Source organism: Phalaenopsis equestris, unplaced genomic scaffold, assembly GCF_001263595.1.
Source record: "Phalaenopsis equestris unplaced genomic scaffold, ASM126359v1 Scaffold000878, whole genome shotgun sequence".
Taxonomy (NCBI): domain Eukaryota; kingdom Viridiplantae; phylum Streptophyta; class Magnoliopsida; order Asparagales; family Orchidaceae; genus Phalaenopsis; species Phalaenopsis equestris.
Genome location: NW_018165318.1, coordinates 22649 through 47187, shown reverse-complemented (window position 1 = coordinate 47187; position 24539 = coordinate 22649). Strand labels below are relative to the sequence as shown.

The 24539-nt window shown below is 35.9% G+C and overlaps 1 protein-coding gene and 1 pseudogene across 1 annotated transcript in view; both read left to right on the top strand.

The window, feature by feature from the left end:
* The first annotated feature begins 256 nt into the window (after positions 1-256).
* LOC110032100 overlaps positions 257-24539 on the top strand; it is a 34181-nt gene continuing 9898 nt past the window's right edge. Inside the window, 9 exon segments of the mRNA XM_020735612.1 lie at positions 257-619; positions 720-759; positions 5772-5836; positions 5838-5938; positions 6016-6470; positions 6914-7057; positions 14697-15817; positions 15910-15958; positions 16032-16157. Of these exon segments, the coding sequence (XP_020591271.1) occupies positions 462-619; positions 720-759; positions 5772-5836; positions 5838-5938; positions 6016-6470; positions 6914-7057; positions 14697-15817; positions 15910-15958; positions 16032-16157 (2259 nt within the window). The 5' untranslated portion in view covers positions 257-461.
* Positions 19526-24539, top strand: part of LOC110032128 — a 5580-nt pseudogene continuing 566 nt past the window's right edge.

Genomic DNA, 24539 nt, shown 5'->3' with positions numbered 1-24539 from the left:
TTTTGGGATTCAAAAATTTCATATTTAATCAATAAAAGTAATGATACTAAAAATATTACAAATACAAGTTATTTTAAATAATTAATAGGTGTTATGAATATGAACAAAAAATATTTGAAAAATTGGACAAATTATTTTTTGGAAAAAAGAAGCGTCCTTATTAAATTATGATGTAAAATAAAATTTCAAATTATTTAGTTTATTTCAAGAAGTGTATAATATGAAATCCTGCCGACAATTGATCGTCCAAAAAGTACGGAGGCACCCGTTGATGCCGAGCCCGGCGTCGATCCTTTATAACGCGCCACTATCTTGTACAAAGCTTTGTAGCCGACTGTTCGAATATTTTCGGCCCTGCTTCATTTCGCTCTTCTCGGACTTTCTTCCCCTCTACTGCTCTTTTCTGTGCTACGAATGCCCTAAAACCCTAGTTACCTCTTCTCCCAAAGCCTTGTTATGTCATGGCTTTCCAAAAGGCCGGCGACAACCCGAACATTCCTTCGCGATTCGGCGAAAAGACCGCCATGCAACTGCAGCACGAGACAAGGGCGGATGATCTCGATGTATTGCCGCTTTCGCAGAGGAAGAGGATGCTCATCCATCCTGATGTGCTCTCAAAGTGCGTTGTTTCTCGGCTACCCATTCGCTTCCTTTTTCAGTTTAATCTCATCACGCCTCTTAAATTTATGTTTCTTTTTCTGTTTCTTTTTCTGTTTCAGGGGTCTGAACGTGAAGCAACTCATTCCAAACTTCAGTAAGGTACCTTTGATGTAAAAAAAAAATAGGTCCATTCCGTAATCATGGATGGACAAACGGCAGTGCCACGTGTTGCAGCTTTTGTAGCTGTTTCCTGGTGAACGATTTTGTGGGTTTTTGAGATTTAATGGTACTTGAGCTAAATTATGGTGCACTGTCTTCTTATCTTGTTTTTTTTTGTATACGACGAATTTCTTAAATCCCGCTCTTCAGCACACTTTAGCTCTTTTCCGTGGACTTATCTCTTGCAATTTCTTATGCCGTACAATCTGACATTCCAACTCACAGTTTCTTGTGATGTTTTTTTTTTTAAATCTTACTATCTTCCTCTACCTCATTAGCTCATTTTTTGAAATCCTCTTCCTTGTAAAATTCATTTTTCAAGTAACAAAAGGTTAACATCCTCTTCGAGGTTTCTGCCCCTTTAGGAAGAACCCTAACACAGTGAGCATGTAGGTAAGAATGCTTGAATCAATATAACATAGTTTGTCTTGTAATAAAAATGAGGTGAAGCCTTACCTTGCTCCCTTGAGGGACATTTATGGGCTTTTAGTAGTGAAGGTTATTTTAATACTGTAATGCATCACATGTTGGTGATATGAGCCATGTCCATCTGAGTTTCATATTGAACAAAATAGGTGTTTTGTTCTCCAATTGATCGAAGAGTGGGAAATTGAGCCACACCTCCTCCAAGACTTGTGTTGGATCATTGTACATGCAATAATGATGAATAGATTGATAGAGGCTTTAGGCTCTTAGAGTAGTTAGAATAGTATTGATGGAGATTTGAATGATATGATTGTATCCATATCAATATTTATAGGATCAGTTGATGTTCATCTAAATTGGATGCCTGGACTCATGCCATGGTTTCGGAGATTGTTGTTGGTGGGATGTGCTTCATGAAGGTTGATTGACTCGTTAATATGAAATTTGAGATGTTTGTATGGTGTGGGAACTAGAAGGACCGTTTTCTTACTCTTAGCGCATGTAGATTATTTACGCGCTAGTATTGATGCCTTTGGTATAACAATTGGTATAAATTACGAGCTATTTTTAATGCTTATATCAATAATTATATGAGATCCATTATTTTATTGCAGATCAAAACTTTGCTCATTATATTAGTCATCTTACCAGTCAGATTTCAGTCTTGATTGCTATTAATGGTTTAAATTTGATCATTCTTTTATATCATGGCTAATTTAAGCCCTTTGGAGGTGTGTGTAATTTTATGGTGAAGCTCGGTTATATTTGAGCTATTAAATTGCTTCCAAATTTGTTTTTTGATGGGATTAACTTGTTTAAGCAAACAAAGGCTGAAGAATGACCTGTGTACGGTGTTAATGGATCGGTGCATTGAATATATTGTTCAATATTGATTCTAAAGAGATTTTATATAAGTTTGTAGTTGGAATATTGCATGGTTTTGCCCTGCCATAGGAGAGACATGGCCGTCCATCTCAACCAACATTATAATTTACTTAATTCAATAAACACAAATTCCATTTTTTAGTTGTGACATCTTGTTGAATGATAGAGAGAACTGGGGAAGCGACATAAGATATACTTAACCATCCTTCCTGTTCAACCCAACTACGGAGCACAATTTATCTAGTGATGACATGCCATCCAATTTACATGTATTCTTGATCAAGCAATAGAGATTCTTAGTTTACCATTTCTTATAGGCGGTCACAAGTTTGCGCCCTTTGTCAAGGTGACATAGGAGGGGTATCGTGTTTTTGAACTTTCAACTAGGAGACTCGATTGAGTATATAGTTTAAAATGCCAACTAAGTGCCATTTACCCTGCTCAGTTTTCTTATAAGGAATTCAAGTAGGGCACTGATAATTTGCTTGTGCTGTCCTCGATCTCTCTTCTCCGCGATTTTCCCTAAACTTTTATTTTTTTAATTCCACAATTATGATTCTATTCCTATTTATTTTCATGGTCTAGCTTCTTTATTGATCCAAATTTTTGTTTGACTAGAGACTCGGTAATTTTGAGGCCATGAAGAATGCACAAAGCTTGGATTCAACAATTATGACCTTGTTATGGTTTATTTACTTGGCCTTTCTTTGATTGATTACGAAACTTTTTTTCCTTTTTGTATAGTGAAGGAAAAGAAAAAGTGTGAAGAGTATGATGGTAAATAATCTAATTCGAGATGCTATAGGCATTCATGACCAGCATATTGTGCACATTATTTTATTTAGTTTTGAGTTCTTAGTTCTTTTAATTATTCAGATTTGCATATGTTTCTGAAGATTGAAGCAAGTATTTGTGATGTTTTTTTAGTGTCTAAGCACCTTGTACTTTTTGCCATATTTGTTTTTCTTTGTTGAATTTTTTGAGGTGCCATAATCCTAGTTTTCAAGCAAGTCGTGGCTTCATCCATCAAGTCATTAGTTCACTTGACATTCTGTTTATAATTTTTTTAGTATAAGGCATGATATGATGAGCCCAATAATGCCAAATATTATTTTTTTAACCAACTTTGATAAACTTGTGGTAGTTGTTCCACATATTTACAAAATTTGGTATAAATAGCAGTTCATTCTAGTTGATGATTGTTTCATTGTTATGTCCCAAATGTGTCTTTTATTTTCGTTGAGCTTAGCTCATTCCTTTTTTTTATCTATTGTTACTATATTATTGGTGAACACCTATCTTCTTTACGCACGAAGTCTTTGATATAATATCAAACTCGTATCCACCAATCAAATATTATTGTTTTAACATTTTTACAAAACTCTATTTTTGCAGATTTCAGTGCATCTCCATTATTTATTAGGGTCCATTTTTCAAAATGAGATATGATGTCACGAGTTAGCTCAGGAATTTAGAATTACAAGGAGGGAACTGAAAATTGGATGGTATAGAAATATTATTTTCAAAATTTAAAATAATAAGAAAATATCATCCAAACAAATAATACTAAAATTCAACATTTCTAATCCATATTCCATCTCACATATATAAACATTAAAGTTGCAACAGTATTTTTTGTAAAGAAACATAAAACAAGATACAGTATATTTTCCTGGCACTTATTTTTGGTTGTTCATCTTCTTCTATATTCAAATTCTCAACTGCTAGTCATTAGTTTAAATGAGTTTTTTATGTAATAAACATGAAATCACATGTTAAGTCATGCAACAATTTAATGAATGATTAGAGTTCTATAATATACTAATTTTTATGCATATGCTTTTACATGCATGCTGTTTCAAAATAATTAAACGTTAACATTTCATTTTTCTAAAAAGATTTTAGGCATTAAATTTTGTTTCATATAAGGCACATCCATTTTTATTTTGCTTTTTAATTCTTTTTCTTTTTTATGTGTGTGGATACAATAGCGCACCCAACTGATATTACAAGGAGTTACTCTTTTGATTGACTTAAACATTCATTTCACTTGATTATCATTTTGTTTCTTTTAATTTTTCAAATATTAAATTTCTGAAGTGAATGTCTAAGTGAGAAACAATGCTAAACATATGATAGCGATTATTTGATTACATGAAAGTAAATGTTCAATTAATTTATCAATGATCATCATGTACTGAAAATTTTTTAAGGTACGGTTCTGTTGATATCATAGAATCAATTAATGCATGTAAAATCGAATATTAATGTAATTAGCAGAAAGTAGGAATGTTATAACTCATCCCAATAGATTATTTGTTCTGTTGCTTAATCTCTTACCTCCACTTCCTTTAGCCTCTTACCTATTAACTTAAACTATATTAGTATTTTCTTACAATTTTCTTTCAAACTTTCACAAGGACTAGGTTTCCAAAGTAAGTATTAAATCCTAAGGTAAGATGGAATTAATAAGTATAATTTAGCATTTTTAACTTCTCTATTAAATTTCTAAATTTCTAAATTCAATTTTTCCTTCTTGTGAAATATTTTTTTATTCTCGTCTTTCTATTTTATTTATCCTATTATAATATTAATAACTTTCTTTTGAAATAAAATTAAGCATAAGGTTTAGAAAATTACCTTAAGCAGACTTATTGTTTTATTTAATCCTGTCTTTCTCTTAAACCGACTCTTCTCAAGTGAGACAAATCGAAACCCTAAATATTTCTTCAAATTTAAAGTCTCTATACAAGAATACAAGAATTGCAAGTAGAACCTGACATCTCAATTCCTCTCTTCTTCTTACATAATCAGTGATCATGATCTTTTATAATCTTTCGATTTCTATATTTGTTAACTTTTGATTTCTGACATGATGTAATAAAGGCTAATATTAATATATAATAAATTTTAAATTAAACTATATATTTTTGAAATTAAAAATCTTAACCTTTAATTTTGTTTTCTTTACTCTGCTCGTTATCGTTGCTTTGACTGCTTGCGTAACTCCTTTTTCAGATGACTTGTGCACAATCCCATTGCCTGTATGCAACTTGTTTTCTCCCACAAGCGGCACTTGGCCACACTATTCTTGCAGGTGTCATTTCCCTCCCCACACTGATATCTTGCTATCTTGTCATCTACACTGTTTGCTTGCATCCCACTGGCCCCGTCTCCTTCACACAAGAGTCACCAATCTCTTGCACTCAATGTCTTCTCCCGCATGTTGCGCTCAACAACGCATGCGCCTCTGGCCAGCAGTACCCTGTACCGTTTCTGCACGCATCATTGATTAGCTTAGTGGTTTCCTATTCTCATGTGATAGTCTTCTATGCTCTTCACTATGCTCTTGTTTGTGTTTTTTTGGGATAAACTCTGCTTATTTTCATCCTCTTTTTCACATCTCCAATCGGTTCATCGGTTTCTTCGAACTAACGCAGCGGGTTCAACTCTTTTTTTTTTCTAACCGGCTTTTGCACATGGAATGCTTTTTTACTTTTATAGGCTAATGGAAATGTTATTTTTATGCCATCAAATAATTTTTGTAGTGGACATTTTGAAAATTCAAATCTACAGCACATATATCTGTACTTTTTCGTGAAATTGTCTATTTCTACCTTGCATGGTTGTCTTCTTATTAGGAGTGGCCTGGTTTGCCTAGAGGCATCCAATTTGATCCATCAGATGAAGACTTGCTTTGGCACTTGCGGAAGAGGTGTGGCTAAGCGTCATCCCTTTATTAACGAGTTCATAATTTCCCTTGATGAAGATGATGGATTGGACAATGTTCATCCTCAATTTCTACCTGGTATTTTGTTAGAAGAATCATTTCTTTTTATGCCCCCATAATTATTACAAGATTTTGCTGATAGTTTTCATTATTAGGCGTTAAACAGGATGGAAGCAAATCATACTTTTTCCATAAAAAAGTTGATATGAACAGCGGTAGAAAGTTGAAAAGACAAAAGAAACATGACAGCTCTTTTGAGATCTACTGGCATAGCGATGGCAAATTGAACCTAGTATCTGTAGATGGTATTCACCAAGGGTTTAAGGAAGTGTCGACTCTCTATATGACCCCAGCGAATGGTGGGAGCCATGTAAGAACTCCTTGGGTAATGCACCAGTATCACATTTGCATAAATGGAGCTGAGGAAGACATGGTTGTTTCCAAAATTTTTTATGAGATGAACTCTAAGCCGGACATTCAAGATTCACGAACAGATTCTTTGGATGGTTTTGTTGCAGAAGTGGTTGCTGTAGCTGCTCCTTTCCAAGCGGCGCCTGAATCTTTTGAGAGTTTACACGTTGAATCTGTTTCTGTGGAGGCATCAATTCAGGTTTTTGCCAGACTTACACCAGCTGAGTTGACTATAGAGGAACTTTCTCAGAAGTTTTTTAGCATCAGAACTAATATTTTGATTTCTTAAACAATATTTCTTGATTATGTTTATTTGTCACTTGTATTGTCTGCCAATTCTTAGCATTGCTGTGTTTTCTTTTTCATGTTTAATTTCAATGTTATGAATATAGGGAAGAAATTTATAGAGGAACTTTCTCAGTAGGTTTTTAGCGGTAGTTGTAGCTATGCATAACCGATATTCTGATTTCTTGAACAATGGTTCCTGATTAAGTTTCTTTGTCATTTGTATTCTCTGGCCAATTCTTAACATTGCTGTGTTTTCTTTTTCATGTTTGATTTCAATGTTATAAATATAGGAAAGAAATTTATGCATCATGTTTTTCTCAAGCTAACTTATTGTAGGCTTCTCTGATATTACAGGTAGAGGACCGCTGCATCGGAAGTGAAACAAATGTTAAACATGAGGGATATTTAAAATCGGACAGCTTTCAAACATATTTTCCCACTGCAAACTCTGAAATCAATGTTAAGGATGAAAAGGACCCTGTGGCGGGGAAAAGAAATGTGAGTTGTTCTGATTCTGAACATTAGTCTCTTTCCAGGTCTTCTTCAATCTTAATGCATACTTCTGTTTCTATTAAGATTAATATGCGTATGAGGAGAAAACATTTTGAGGGGCTGCTTGCCACTTCTAATGCATATTTTGGTATGCAATGTATGTGTACTTGAACATGTGCATATATATTAGCGTGTGACTTTTTTTATCGTTGCTATTGCTCTAGCTAAGGTAGATGGGCTTTTCTCTCTACAAAACAGATTGATGTCCAAGGTTTCCTGTGTTTTTTTATTTATGTTTTTGTAATTGGTATTGCCTTTAATTTTCATTTTGTCAGCCAATATGTAAATGTCTACGGATAGTCATGCATGAGTATCAAATCACCATGCCTTTTCTTTTGCATTAAATTGTATCTGTTTTCATTTGTGACATTTAAATCACTTCATTTAGTGACTCCTCCACAATTCTCCCACATATCCCAAGCATCAGGATGCTCCAAAGAGCCTTCTTCAAAATTCCTATCTTACAATTGGACTCATAACAATGTGGCTAATGTTTCTTTGTGAAATTGATTACTAATATCTTATTCTTCATCCAAGTGTTTGATGAAACAAATAATAATTATAAAATTGTTTGTTTTTTAAATTAGGAAGGATAGATTGAAAAATAATTTGAGGGACAATAGTTCACATTAACTGTAATGATAAGATAATTGATATACACTATGATAAAAGGAATAAATTACTTGTTTACAGAAGATTAAATCATGAAGAAGGGAAATTTTGATGCGCAACAAGAGCATGAAATTTTTTTTTAATGAGGGTTTGAAAATTATGGTAGAGCTTCAAAGTATTTTGGAGAGTTTTAAATTTTAAAAGTTTATGAATAGGTGGTAATTTATTGCTTATTGAAATTATTATGTGAGGTCTTTATAAATTATGAGAGTGTATTATTAATATTTATCAGAAATTGAAATAATGTCCACTAATAATCATTTAACCATGACTCGGGTGGCCAAGAAAGATATAGTAACTTCTAGCAATTTCGAAACTTGATTTTTGGAGCTTTGATAAAGAGACTTCTCAAATTTTGCATTTGCTTGGAAGATGACAATTTACCTCCTAATTGCTTGTGGGCTTAAGCCAAGCATGGAAAATATGGATGCAAGCTAGCAACATTCAAGATGGCCCACAGAAAGAGAAAGAAATAATGCAAATACAAGTTTTCATGTATTTTTTTTATGTTCTTGGGATAATTACATACATAGCACTTGAAGCATCACTATTTACAAAATCTAGCGCCCATTTAAAATTTTTGAACTGCCGAACAGATGTATTTACATGCGCCGCAATCAAACCATTCAGAATTTCATAAAAATTAAAAATATGGGTTGAGATTTTATCATGAATTTTGATATTTGAGTGAGAATTTGAAAAATGGTTGAAAGATTGTGCTAGATTTGTAAATAGCAATGTTTCAGGTGCCATGTTTGTAAACAACTTTATATCTGTCCGATCCCTGTCTCCCTTTCCTCTGATTTGACATGCCTTTACATACTCACGTACTCCTTGTATTGAATTAGAAATGGAATTTATTGACTTTATGTTAAATGTATTGCAAAAAGGTTAGAATTGGAGCCCTTTACTCTGGGAAGCTTGTGGATTTCACTGTAGTTATTATTGGAAACATATTTTAGCTTCCGCATTTGAAAAAAAAAAAAATGATTGCAATCCACCTTCCACCACCTGTGTCAGAAGCACCTCAACGTGCTGATAATGGCTGATTATAATATTTATAGATCAATTGTATTACTTTTCAACAGCATTAAAATTAATGATAAAATAGGAAACAAAATTGTTTGTGATATGCATGATTGATTGCTTTGTTATAATGATTTTGTTACAAGGGCGCCTAACCTAAGAACAATTTTGTCTTTTGTACCCTGAAGACCAATTTAGTCTTTTATTATTATCATTGTTGGGTATCAATAGACTTGTTATCTCTAGGGTTAGGTTTATGTATAAGATTGAGTTGTGAGTCTTAGGTTTAGGTTTTGGGTGAAATTTCCTACCTCTCGAATTGTAGGAATTGGAAGGGATCGCCTACCTCTCGAATCGTAGGCGTTTAATCTTTGTATTCTCATTGATTTGTTTGAATTATTGAAATAAAAAAAATCTGTTTTGCCCTAATTTTTTTCTGTAAAAGCGTGCTAATTTTGATGTCAGAATTGTATCAAATTAGTATCAGAGATACGATTTATGGGAGATCAGCATGAAATTGCTGCCAGCGGGGGGAGTAATCGTTGGTTGCGTGAGAACTAGCTGAGAAGCATCCGCGAGATCCAAAATTTAGGATAGAGACGACAGTATCACAAAATTAGAGCTTGCTGGGAAAGAGACGTGCGAAGAACCGCGATGAACTAAGATCCGAAGCTCCCATTGTTCACCTTTTCTCGCGCCGTCTTCCCGTGCAAGCACATGTAAGGCAACGATGAGATCTTGGCTTCTTCGTTGCAGCTCAATGTGCCAATAGCAATGTTGAGATTGTAGCTTTTTCACAAGTGATGATGGCGGCTTGCCAAAACCCGATACTCGCTTCTTTCTCCTCCTCACTTTTGTAAGCTACGATACGTGGTACAATAGCGATTAGATCTAGCCGGGAAAGCGGAAGCAAGACATAGAGACCCGAAACTTCCATTCTTTCTTCCTCTCTCGCCATCTATGCGATCCAATCGCGATCAGAGCTATATGGGAAGGCAGGCACAAGGGATCGCGACACATAGGGACCCAAAACTTCCATATTCGAGGATCGCGTCAATTTGTGCGTAGACGGTTGCGGTAGGTTCTACTTGGAAGCGAGGACCGGTTTGACGGGATTGACTTGATCATGAAACATTGATTTGAGGTACAGTTGTGATACGAGCTAGTTGAGGACATACAATGGGAATTTAGGTTATTAAATTTGTCTTTGAGATAGAAACTTTTTTTGAAATAGATGACGTCAAAGAATGTAGATGATCTGGAGAAAAAAATTAGAGGAAGAGATTAGTCAAATCAAATCGGGAATGGAAGTGAGGTCCGCCGCTATGGAGGATAGGTTTTCTTCCACTAAAAGTTGAATGGAGGATGGATTTGAGAGCATAAGAGAAATGCTGGAGATGATGGAAAAGCTCATGGAGATGCAATCCAAGGTTGTGCCGATCGCTTCAACTGCAAACGTTGACTAAGGGTTGATCAGGGAATCATTAGCCAAGACAAAAGAGAAGGAGATCGAGCGAGAAGACAATGAAGAAGACATCATTTATCAACAAGAGTGCTCCCCTAAGACTCGAGTGAAGGGGGGTGGAGACTTTCGATGGAGGGGATAGGCCGAAAATTGGAGGGATGATTTAAGTGGCACGAAAGAGCACGATGGAGGCATAAGGGAATTGAGAGTTAGGTATGCCTACGACTGAAGGAGGGAGTTCCACCTTCTAGATACATGGAGGGAAATGTCGAAGGAAGCAGAGTTTGGGGTGGAGATGTTGAAGTTAGAAAGTTGAAGATGCCTTACTTCGAGAGGGGAAGACGCACAAGGGTGGGTGTATAGAGTGGAGTGATACTTCACAATGAATGAGTTAAATTGGGAGGAGAAACTCATGGCGACAGGATTGTGTTTGGAGGGGAAAACCTTAGCCTGGTTTCATTGGAGGGAGACTAGATACCCAATTCGTTTTTTTGATGAATTTAAAGATTGTTTGTTGGAATTTTTCCAAGCCATTCATGAAGGAGACCTTACATGAGCAATTTTTTACTTTAACTCAGGAGGAGATGATCATGAAATATAGGGAGAGATTGGAACTATTATTGGGATGACTGTGGAGGATTTTTGAAGTAGGACTAGAGGGGAATTTCATGAAGGGCTTAAAGCCCAACATACGAGCAACACTCAACATACGAGCAACATTGACTACTAAGACCGCGTGATTGAGGGAGATAATGGATCTAGCCTAAATGGTGGAAGACAAGAACCACATGAAGAAAGCCAATAGGAGCAACACAGATGGAGCATCATACAAGACTGTTGCAACCACTACGATGCCAAAAGTTCAGACAGTGGAAGTCCAGAGGGAGACTGCACGGGACAAATAATGGACCACAACTGGGAGCAACACTCAAGGGTCTGACATAGACAGAGATTCGGGAGAAGCGAGCCAGGGGTAATGTTTTTAGTGTGATGAAAAGTTTACCTCAGGACACCGTTGTAGGGATCGAGGATTACAAGTCCTCATAGTGCTGGACGAGGAAACATAGAATGTAGAAATAGAGGCAGTTATGGAGGAGGAGGAACACTGTCATTTTTTCTCATCTTGAGGGCAAGGTGTCTTAGGAGGGCGCCTAGCTAGAGGACAATTTTGTCTTTTGTACGCCTAAGGGCAATTTAGTCTTTTATTGTTATTATTGTTGGGTATGAATAGACTTGTTATCTTGGGTTAGGTTTATGCGTGAGACTAAGTTGTGAGTATTAAGTTTAGGTTTTGGGAGAGATTTTCTACCTTTCGAGCTGTAGGAATTAGGAGAGATCGCCTACCTCTCGAATCGTAGGTACTTAATCTTTGTATTCTTATTGATTTATTTGAATTATTGAAATAAAAAAATCTGCTTTGCCTCAATTTTTTCTGGAAAAGCGTGTTGGTCTAACGTCGAATTATGTCAGATTTTTGGCACATTATTTTTTGACTTGTTAGGGTGAAATGAACTAACAGATCATTGCATGTTGGCGAACTTGGTCTTGAATTGCAAGAGTAGGTGAATTCTCTTTTGCATCTCCTGGAGATAAATTTTATTCTTACTATTTTCTATTTTTCCCTATATGATGTGCAGATAGATTACGCTATACTAATTAACTTGATCTGAACAGTTATACAATTTTCGGTTAAGAGATTATTTGTTTTCAATTTGCTCTTTATTTCTTGAATCTGTGCTACTTTGCATGCGGTTCGAAATCTACTGATTGTGCTTATTCATGTGGTTAAATTGATCCATGTCAGCCCTCCATGGAGGCATAGCATCTTGCCCTCTTCTCTAGCGCATCTCCCTAGCCGCATCACTCCAGGTGACACTCCACACATGTGGAATGCTTTAGGCGGCATCAGCTGTTCCCTATGGCTATGGTTTAGGTAGCTTTGCCTGCACAAGTTACCTGCATTGCTTAGCGCATTGGTCTCGATTTTGCCAGCAGTGAGGGCACTTGAACAACATGGTATTTTCTCGCTTGACAACGTTCATGTCATCATTGCTGGTTTTGCATCACTTTTCTCCATGTGCCTGCATTCATCCATTTTGACGCAACACTGTTGTGGGGCATTTGTGAGGCCTGATTCACTTCTTGATGTTGACGCCTTGTGGCATTGGTATCTATTATGACCTCATTGGCTTCCTAAGCTGGTTCTGTTATGGTGTACTCGTCAATATGGTCAGCGATTGTTTTTTTTTGCTCTTACTTTGGTATGTTAATGGTTGTGGATGCTCGATTTTATTGATCATTGTTGGGATTTTTTTCACTTTAAGATTCATCTGAGCATTTTTGTATCCCAACTTCTGTCCCTAGGACTTTTGTTGACTCTACATGAGGTTGCCGTCTACCCCGTTTGGTGCTTAGATGACTGATCTTACTTCCGCCCCAATGGTGGAGCTTACCCTTGTTAGTGCTTCGGTGATTGTTCCTTTACTTCCTTCTCAATGGTTGTGCCTCCTTTGCCTCAACCTCCAGACCATTTTGCTAATGTTGTTCATAATTCGAATGTAGTGGATAATTCGAATGTTGTGGGTGTTTTCTTCTTCTCAATCAATGAATTTTCAATTTCTTTCATCAAGCTTCAGAATCTTTAACATAAACAACCTTGTTTTTCTAGGTACAGCATGCTATCTTATTTTTTGATGAATAAATTTCTATGGTTTCTTGGTCCCTCAAACTTTGTATTTATTATTGGTCGTCCTTGCATGACATTAATTCACAACTTTCTGTTGGATTTAAAGCTGTTATGTGATTACTCTATTTGCTAGAAGCAGATTAAATAGTACTATTCTCACGGTGGCTCTATTATATTAACGAGCTTCAAATTCACATGTTACAATGGCTCCCTCATTTTGATTGCTTCATATTGTCTCCAGTCACTTTAGTTTGGATATCTTTTTCACTGCTCTGTTTGCATATTATTTCAACCAAATTCACATGTTACAATGGCTCCCTCATTTTGATTGCTTCATATTGTCTCCAGTCACTTTAGTTTGGATATCTTTTTCACAGCTCTGTTTGCATATTATTTCAACCAACCTACATTGTTCTCTTTGGTTTCAATCAGAAAAATCTTTTAGGTGGATGTTGCAATAGCTGGTTTTGCCAGCCTTTCTGTTGCTGGTCTTGGTGGAATTGAGCATTATGTACTATTTCATATTAATTGGATCTCCCTCGTTCGGATAATAGTGAAAGGTAGAATTTAGAAGTATGCTATCATATTTTTCTTGTCGGATTTTCGGATATAATTTTTTTAAATCTTTCAAGACTCATTTAAACCTTAGATAGGACCATAGGTGGAAGATTACACTTCTATTGTTCAAATATGTTCTGAAAATCTAGATCTAGGTTCAATTTCAAGAGAAAGTTATTGAGTTTTCTACTTCTCCTAGCTCTTTAGTGCTGGTTATTTCATCTATTACTGAATTTATCAAAGACAATGCTCTGCAAGTTTTTGAAACCTCCCATCCTATCTCCTTTGGTGAACAAGACAATGAATATTTTTCAGAACTTAATTCTAATTTCGATTGTAGCATTTGCTTGTAGCATTCAAAGTGTTGACTCTTTAGTGGATAAATGATCCAATATTCTTTATACCAAAAAGGGCATAAATTAGAAGAAAATTTGTTGTCATTCCTTTATTTTTCCTAGATTTAAGTCAAATGATCCAAATGAATTATTTCTTGCTTTTTTCTGCTTGGTTGTATTTTTCTTCTTGTGCTAGAATTATTTCTAGCTTTTTGTAGCCGACCCCACGTAGTGGGATTAAGGCTTTGTTGTTGGTGCTAGAATGTTGTAGAAGTGCCTTTGATATACTTGTATTGTTATCTAGCTAATATAATTTGCTTAAAAAAATGATTTTGCCATATTCTCCTTCAAAATTTATTGAAGTTTATCTTGTTAGTACCAAAAAGAAGAAAAAATTAATTATTATTTTTTTCCAGTTGAAACCAATGTATGTTCAAGGTTGCTAGTTTAGATTGAGTCATGATCTGTTTATATGTTGAAATAATTTACAAATTCACGATTTTTTTATTTTAAAATGCTTTATATTGTGGTGAAAAGGTAAATATGGTTTTAATTCAACTCAGAAAATTTTTATGGAGTCTTTTTTCATTCCTGTTTTTTACCTTGACCAGCTGTTTTCCTGCTGCCAATAAAAAGTGGAAAGATTTTTTTTTTCCATCTTTAAATGACTGCTGCTTATATTTTTCCATTGATGCTTCTCCTATTTGCATTAGATCACGATGGGCATCCCTTTAGGTAAATCTTCTAAAAATTACTCAATTTTTCTTGTTTCTGAGTCTGTTTGGGTTAGTGTAGGTTGTTGATTTCTAATGTTTTCATGTCCTTGAACTACATGCCCTACAGGATGATTCTTTGTCTAATTTCAGTGATTTTGGAATCAACATAAATAACTCCAATTATGATGAAGTGATAGATGATGATGCAAATTTTAATGATGCACTTTTGTCTATGGAAAAGCCATGTACAGAAAGAGCTCCTGACAATGTTTGTCAGAAAAATGTCGTTGATGAAACATATAGAACTAGATCTGGTGAAATCGATAAAACGGGCATTTGTTCGTTTTCAGGCTATAAATCAAGGGAAAAATTCGAAGAAGATTCCAAATGCTTAGATCAACCACATGCTTCGCTGAATAAAATCTCAAGTGCCGAGCATGGCATTGCTAGGGAGGATACTGTTAATGATCTATTTATTTTAGGCTTGCCCGCTTACAACTTAAAAGGAAAACCTTCCAAAAAAACTTACCCAGAAATTGCTTTTGAAAAGAATTCCAGTAATTGGGTAAATATTTCATCCCAATCAGCTTTTCCTATCAAGATAGAACCCAAATCTTTTGAAGAAGAAGCTGAAATTGGTTTTGCATCTGCTCTTATTAGGTCAACTGCCTCAGCTTCATCAGGTTTGCTTACTAAGGTGAAAACCGAATCTATTGAGGGAGCTGATGCAAGCAATATGCTGAGATTATTTAGTACTAAGTTATCTGGTTTGGGTGAACAGCTTTCAGAGACTAATTGTTTGATCAATCAGCATCCTGAAAAAGATGATGACGTTCGTGATGATTTCTTGATAAGCAACAGGAATTTACAAGTTAGACTGGATAGTGAATGTTATCCGGAAATTAATGTTCATGCTGAAGAGCCAAAATCCATTTCTGTTTTATCGAGTAGTTTGCTCAGTGTTAAATCTGAGCCTGTGGGGAGCAAACTTCTGACTGATTTGCAAATTTATTCTTGCAACACCAGAGAACATGTCTCCTTGATGTTTGAGGATAAAACAGAGCTTTATAGTGACTCCGCACCAGACATTATAGATCACGTTCCATTGAAATGTAGGTTGGGCCTCTTTGTTTCTGAGGGTGATGTTAATGTCAAAAGTTGGAATTTCTCAGAAGAAGTTGCTCTTGGTTCTGTAAATACTAAAGAGTTCCTATCCTCTAGTAGAAGGAAAAGGAGGAGAACTGCAACGTAAATGGCGGACACCTTTCTTGTTTCATTTCCTATTTTAAAAATAAACAATGTCAAAAGAGATTATGTTTTCTCTTAAAAATTTTTTGCAGGAATTCGGTGGAAAAGGCTATGGAAGAAGATGCTCCTGGACTCCTAAAGGTGTTCATCTAGATTGCAAATTTATTTTTATTTCATATGCATAATGATTTTAAACCTGATGTTATCTGTGTAGGCATTACTTGATAGAGGCATACAAGTTGAGGAAATTAAACTTTATGGGGATCTGGAAGATATTGATCCACTTGAAACCTTTTCTTCTGAAGGCAGTTTTGAAGAACTAGAAACTGTGATGTCTAAGGTTTCATTTGTGAACTTTATCAAACGTGTCCAATTATTCTGTCAGTTGCCTTTTCTTCCTCTTGGAGTAGTATTTTTTGCTAGTTATCTATATCTAATGTCCATGCTCTTCTTGCATCAAGTGGCTTGACTGAGATCTGACTCCAATTTGATCTTTATGATGTATTGATTTTGTAGAATCAGATTTGATTCCCCTAAATTTGGTATGAGGCGTCATTCTTAGTCTGATAATAGCTGGAATTCTTGCACTTATAATCATGGTTTAAAATTGTGTGATTGAGTATTGGTATATTTTTTGTCCATGAGACTAGGATTTTTGTGGCATAAGCTTTAAAATTAACAAATTGTACGGTGTATGAGGTATTATAGTAACATCAAAGCATGAAGTATGAAGTGACATTGATATCTTAATATTAAATCATAAATTAATAAGATTCATGCAAAGATCAATATAAGATAAAATATCCATGTAAGAATATTAGAAGTTCAAAAAATAAGCTCATCACAACATTTGGGTTATGCTCGTTTGTATTTATAAACAAGTTTCAAATAGTGATTATGGTTCTATTATGATTTGGAAATATTTCGATCAAAGTTCAAACAAGATTCAGTCTTTGTTGCAACCCAGTTCAGACAAGTTATAACAAGGTTAGTTAATTCAATTAAGTTTTGAGCAATTTTTGAGATTGAGGGATTGTTGACCTCATTTTTGCGAGGTCTTTACTTCCTCTTCATAGAGCTTACGATCTAGCCATATGACTTTCTTATCGACTATCTTAGAGAACTAGTATTGGAATCCATACCCTTAGAAATTTCAGCCACTTCCTATTTCTCTTGTGATGTCTCGCGTTGATGATCTCAAAACTATCGTCATATGGTCGAGTGATTAAGGACTATCATGTGGAGACTCAAGGAGAAGTTCCTAATAGGATCTCAAGCCTTATGAAAACCTTTTCATGACTTCATCATCACACACACACACACACACAAAATGCACAAAATTCACTAAGTTGCATAAGATCAGACTAAAATTGAGTTTAAAAGATGGGTGAAAATGCAAACTTCTCCGGACGACTTTCAATAACAAAATGGACTGCGCCAACGTCTGAGACACCAATTTTAACAAGAAAAGACACCCATATTGCCATAATTTTGCGCACAAGCAAATTGCACGAAAATTGATGAATTCGTTAAAACTACCTCCAACAGTGAAACGAACCACGCCGTGTTCGGAACGTCATGTACCTGGCTTAGAGTTTTTTTCTTTTAATTTATATATATATATATTATTAATTATAAAAAAATTATAATCCTAAAACCTATTTACTCACTTTCTCGCACACGTAACCCCCACTCGATCCCGCGACGCTCGTCTCGCCCCCTCTCGTGCCCTAAGATCCCGTGGCTCATCCACGCGGCGATCTCCTTCTCTCTCGACTCTTCTCCTTGATCTCCCGTGGCCCCTCGCCCTCTCGACTCTTCAATCGTGGGAGCTCGGCTGGCCGACCCTTCTTCTTCTCGAGGCTTTACTTTCTACTCCTTTATGGTGATGATTCACTCCCGTTGTCTGACGACCACCTTAGGGCTGGTAGTTGGCTGTCCCCCTCTCATCTCTGCCTATAAAAGGGCTTCTTAGGATGCTGTTTTGGGTTGTTGAAAATTTTGAGAGGAAAAGGAGTTTGAAGTGTTCGTTGGTTGCTGTTTCTCGAAGCTTTTAGGAAGAGGGTTCCTGTAGGAGGTGTTTTCTTAAATTTGTTTTACAGTTTTACTTTGAGTCTGCATTAAGAGGTATTTCTCTTCTTTTCTCTAATCTGCTTCTTTTAGGATGACACCTAAAAGTATTTATTTTCTCTTCTAAAGCATGTGAAAATAAGATTTTAGGCATGTTTTAAGATCTAGTCATGGATACTTGCCAGAATCAGTAAAATGAAGTATAATATGACTGCCTTCTCTTTTTCTGCTCGAAATACTTGGAGAAGTCATAGTTATGAACTCTGAAATGATATTTGCTAATCTAGAATTCATGCTGGAAATGAAATATTAATGCTTTTTATTATTTTTATTCCTGTTCAAGTAAATGTTGGAATTAATTTCAATATTGGATAATATGTTGGCATTAGGGATCCGTTTATGCTTATTCGTTCTCTGTTATCTGTTACTATTTGAAACATATGCTGGGCATAATATTTTGAGATACAAAGCTTCATGAGATTTGACTTTGATGGCTGGAAGTGTTGTCTTTTTGTTTTCCCCATTTGGTGGGCTCGGTTTACTTGGGATGTTTTCTCTATTTTTGGTCCCTTTTGCTGGGTTTGGTTTGGCCTGAAGCTAGGCTCGGTTTAGCTGGAAATTATATTTTGTTTTCATTTGGTGGGCTCGGTTTTGGCTTCCTTTTGGATTAGATGTTAGCTGGAAAGTATGTTTTGTTTTGACTCATTTAATAAGCTTAGTTTTGGTTTCTTTTGGATTAAAAGCTAGCTGGAAATTCTACCCTGATTCTACTATGTTTTGCCCATTTGGTGGGCTCGGTTTGGCCTGAGGTTTGAGCCCGGTTTTGCATGAGACTTGGCTTGATATGCCCCCTTTGCTGAGCTCAGTTTATTTGTCATAATTCTTTCTGTTGCCCCTATGTTGGGCTCGGTTTGCCCATGTGCTGGGCTCGGTTTGCCTCTGTGCTGCTTTCAATTTTGGCTCTTTTGGGTTGAACTCATATTGGAAATGCTGATCTGTTTTTCCATTGGGTGGGTGCGGTTTTGGCTTAAACTGTATTCTTTTCTTTAGCCTTTATATTGGGTTTAATTGGATTTGAGACAAGGAATTGATTTGGCTCAAAAGCTTATTTGCTGACTCTCTTTTATTGGGTTTAGTTGGGCTGAAACTGTGTTTATTTTTTTCTTGTCCCACCTCGTTGGGCTCGGGTGTGCCTGTTGTGATTCCCTGTCTTGCTCTTCTTGCTGGGCTCGGGTGTGCCTGCTGCGGTTCCCTGTCTTGCCCCTTTGTTGGGCTCGGTTTGGTTGGAAGTTCTTCATATAACGTTCCTCTCGAGATTGTTATTGATAATCAAGTTTGTCATCCCAAAATTTATGATTTCAATATCTACTTCTATATGGGAATGTTTGATATAAATGGATCAATTCACTATCATGTCTTGTTCAATAAAATGACTTCAATCTAGATAGTTTATGAGAGTTTGTCCATTCACTCTCTTATGTATATCAAAGGGGCATAATAACAATGTTGTGGTGGTTTTTCCTTGTTGCCCTTACCCGAGAGCATTAACATGATTCTCTTTGATTTTTGTTTGGTTGTTCCTTGCTTCCCCCTTCGCTGAGAAGCTGGTTTAGTTATTTTGGTCAGCTGTCTTTACCCATGAGCATCCTAGCTGCTTTCCTTTTGCCTGTTTGGCCGTTCTCTGCTACACCCCCTGGCCGTGTGCCTTCACCTGTAGCTCTTTTATGTTAAATATGTTTGATTTGGGGCTTGGCTTTCTCCTCGCTGCCCCCGGCCGTGAGCCTCTGTTGTGATTCCTTGGTTTGTGCCGTGGTTGGTTTGGGCTTAGCTTTCTTCTTTATTGTCCCTTAGCCGTGAGCCTTACCTTGTGATTTCTTTATATGGCAAATTGGAGAGTGGTGGTGTTGGGCTGCTCTCTTTATGGTCCTTGGTCGTGAGCTTGTTTTGGGGCTGGGCTGCTCTCTTTGTGGTTCATGGCTGTGAGCTTGTTTTGGGGTTGGGCTATTCTCTTTCTTATCCCTACCCGTGGGATTATTTTGGTATTGGATGTCCGTCTCTGTTGGTTGTCTCTCTTGGTTGTCCGTCTCTGTTGCCCCTGGCCTTGAGCACTTATTTGGTTTTATTTGGATAATTTCGTGCTTATATGGTATGGAAAGCTTTTGGTTGGAGTTGGAATTGGATGGCTTTAGTGTCTCCAAGATTTTGGGAATTCTAAAAGTTGTCGTTAGTGGATTTGCTTGATTTGTGAAATTTGAAGGCCTCTACAGTTTTGTGTTGGAAAACATGAGATGATATAGATCGGATTCATAAAGAATTTAAAAGAAAACTTGTCAAATTGTCATTCATAAAGGAGTTTTGGAAGTTTGACATTAAAATTTGGATAACATAAATGCCACACTTGGGTTTAGGCTTGGGTGTGTGAGTACATATAGGTGGTGGAGTCGTGAGTACAAATGTCTCATTAGTTTTGGGCCCGTTTCGACCTGTTCGAAACAAAATTTGGAGGATACTTTTCTTGGGTTGATCCAATTATAAAATTAAAAAAAATGATATTCTTCTTGGATTGATTCAAGGATATTGGGCCCTTCTTTTCAGATCTTTTCGTTATAAGTTTTGAGGGTTGATTCACCCTTCGTCTTTTCTTCCTTTTGGGTGGATCAATTCCTCCTCCCTCTCATCCCCATTTTTTTAATTTTTTTTCCTTGTTTCTTGGTACGGTTTTCAGTGCTTTTGTCTGACACATAAGTGCATACATACAACCTTTTGCTATATATGAAACCATCAAGCAAGCATCAAGCAAGAGCGCAAATAAATCGGTTTTGTTTTGAGGCTTAGGGCGGTGATGACAAAGGCACTCTGGAGGTAGGGCGAAATAATATTCGATCATACGATATCAGGACCCAATCCTGGGACCTGATGAACCGTAGGATGACAGTATCATTCACTAACACAATACTACCGGTGGACCCGTATACCCGTCCCTTCTTAGGTTGTTGGCGGTCCTACGCCCGACGACGTGATCGATTCGTGGACAACTATACTTTTCAAAACTGATAAGAACAAATATGATAAGAATAGATATAATATTTATAAAAATATTTTCAATACAAAATTGATACAATTTTCTTTTTGTATGTCTGAAATTTATGTGCATGCTAAAAATATAAATTTTAAATGTACTGTAGCTTGATTGTCTACTTGTTGATTACCAGTATCGGGCTAAGGAGTACCCTCCCAAGTTAGGTTTAGTAGGACACTCTTCTAGTTGAGTGGTGGGCTCTATACATCCGGGTGATCGATAGTAGTCTTCGATGTCCCTCGAGTACAAATATATTATATTTGAGCCTAGCCCAGACCCGAGTGCTTGCGAACCCCCTCTTTTCGGATTTTTTCTTGAATGTTATATTAGAATTTTTGGGCAAAACACTCATGGTCTTTTTTCTGGGATCTTCCCGAGATTTTGATAATTTTCTTGGAATTGTCATTTGTCAATTTTTTTTTCCCGAGTTTTCCGTCGTGAGTCATTTGTCGATTTTTCCGAGTTTTTCGTCGTGGGTCATTAGTCGATTTTCTCGAATTTTTCAGGCAATGTTTCTTTTGTTTATACAGTGTATACTAGCTCGCTTAAAGGAGCAGCAGACCTCCCAGATATACATGTTTGATTTACATTACAACATTTTACTTCACATCATACTGTACTGTTCTTTTTTCGTTATACTGCATGCTTTATTGTTCTGTTATACATTATACCTCTGTGTAGGAAAACCTAATGATGACATGTACCCTTTAAAACAAATATCAAACCAGAAGGTGCTATGATGGGGAGCTCGGAGCGAACACCGTATGCAGCACGACGAGGACACTCAGAAGAGCAACATTAAAACAAATTCACATCACTAATCACTTTCCTTAGTTTAAATAACAACCCATAGGATTTCGAGATGGTTTGCCTAGTGCAGCGTAAATCATTACATGTAACCTTTAGGCTTTTGCATAACTCTGTTGTGCAATTATAAGTCCTGACACTTTAAGATTTTGAGGTTGCTGTACGATACGGTATAAATCTTTCTATCTTTTTAGGCCATTTGTACGATCATATATTGTGCGAATGTAAGTCTTAAATTCTAAAAAAAATTACAGGATTGAACATTGAATAAAATCACTTCAAAGACATAAAACTAAATAATAGGATAGTTGGGAGGTCACCGGGGTTTTCCCTGGATCTGTGATATCCCCTACTCTTCATTCCTTTGGATTCCTTAAAATAATTCTTTCTTTTTGAGCCACTCCCGTTTGATTTTTCCGTGTTCAATCTTGGAAACCTAAACTTTGAAATCTTGAAGGCAGAATCACTGATCTTAATCGAGAGTTTTCTTGAGCGATCCCGATCATTTGAGATGTAATTAACTCTAGGAGTTTGCCTCTATAGAGAACTTGGAATCCAGGTAAAACAAACACTATCTAATTTTTTATATTAGGTAGGGAAACTTGTTGGCCTCATATAAAATGTTTTGCAGACTAAACAGATGTCACATTCTTTAGTTTAGGTGATTGAGTCTACTACAAGCGATATGCTTATTCTTCGGGATAAAAGTATTACTTGTGGTATTGTGCTCAGTCATCCAAACTATTCAAAATGTGAGACCCGTTTGGTCTCATCTCTTTTCAAAAAATTAAAAAATATATTACTTTCAAAAATCAAAATCACATAGTTATATTTAAACTATTTTCATATGTACAAAATTTTTTTTTTTTTTTTTTTTTTTTTTAACCAGAAAGTTAAAAATAACGGCCTACAGAGATGGGACGGAGGGACAAGGAGCTGGTTGGGAAAAGAGGTGTTAGATGGTCCCAATATTCCCACAACAACACGTCATAGCTCATAACTCTAAAGTGAATAAGGGTGTAGGTGTTAAGTGATGTTGGTGATAAATTATTGTGTGATGTCATTCTAGTGATGGCTTCAGCATTTCCCTTTTCTTGATTGGTGTCTCTTGAATCTTGGTTTCTCATCCGAGTAAGCAGAATAATATTCCTCGTCGTAGTTCCTTGTTGATTTGATGCCACTATCTCTTGAAATATTGTATTCTCCATTTTCTCCTCGTACAGAGTTTTACGTTTGTGATGCTAGAAATATGATGCAAGACACGTGGAATTAAATAACCTTGAGTTAGATTAATGATTATGGAGTTTTGGTTGTGAGGTTATAGTCATTTGGCGTCTTTTAGCCTTAAAAATTTCATTGAAAAGATTTATAAATTAAATCACTTCAATATCGCCCATAAATTTTAACTCTCAATGGGTATCCAACTTGGAGCGAAATATTTACTTCTATGTGTATTCTTCAAATCTCACTCCTTTTTTTGATCAATCTGTGATAGACCAAATTACTCTGCTCATCATGCTCTTCTAGATGATTTATTTCTAAGAATTTCATTTAATTTATTCTTATAGTAGCATTTCTGCATATTTTAATAGTTGTACTTGAACTTTTTGTACCATATGTATGATATTACTGTAAGAAACATCTGCATAATCTTTGAATATCTTGAATATTTTGAATATTCTATTACAAATTTAAGTTATCAAAACTTTTTAAGTTTTATTCTATTATGTTTGCACCCAAACACCTTCTTTGTGATGACGACCTTTATCTTTGAAATTTTGTTAGGGGTAGTTTGATGTAAAATTGATTTTTTTTTCTATCATTGGAGTTCTCCCATCTCGAAAGATAATCATTCAAATAGAGCATTTTGTTTGTTAAGCTGTAAAGATAATAAACAGCTTTAGATTTAGTTGTGCTGTGGCTCACCCAATTTTTGAAGGCCAAGCAACTCATTGGTGCTGAGTATTTTCTTCTGTGTACCTAGACTTTGATACAGCATTTGATATTCTATGCATGGCTATTTGGTGCATTTATTTATTAAAAATAACAATTGTAAAATGTAATAAATGCAGAGAGAATACCTGTGAATTCAAATATTGATGTGATGTCAATGTTCACAATTTTTTCCATTGAGCTAATCAAAAATGAATCCCTACAAAATTGTGGTGTAAAGATTTTGATTGAAATTAAAATAGGGTGGGATGAAAGCACTCGTGAACTGTTAGAATGTAAGCATTGAGTTAGTCTTCCCATTTGGGGGATCAGTGAATATGCCAAATTTGGATGTCAACTTTATTGAAAGAGAGAAGATTCAAGGTACTATTAAGACGAGTCAAGCTGCAAAAGACTAGTGAAGGATTTATCTATTGTGGTTGTTATGGGTCTTGAATATTGACTGAAATTGCCTACAAATGGCAATTTGTGTGGTGCCCATAGGCGAAAGATTAAGGGTGCTTAATCTAAATAAAGAATTATAATTAAGAGGTCAACTATTATGCAATAGGGTTGTAACTTTGTTTATTACTTTTATCTGAACTGACTATCAAGTAGTAAATGTGAGTCCTGAAATGTAGATCCACCCTTGTTACTAGTGTATGCTTTAGAAATGATTATTTTGTTGCTAATGTTTAACCTGAGACTCGGCTGGATTCTCAACAGTATTCATATTGGTAATACCTAAAAACACTTCACAAAGCTCAATGATTAAAAATTTTTTCTGACACACACACACACACACACACACACACACACACACACACACACACA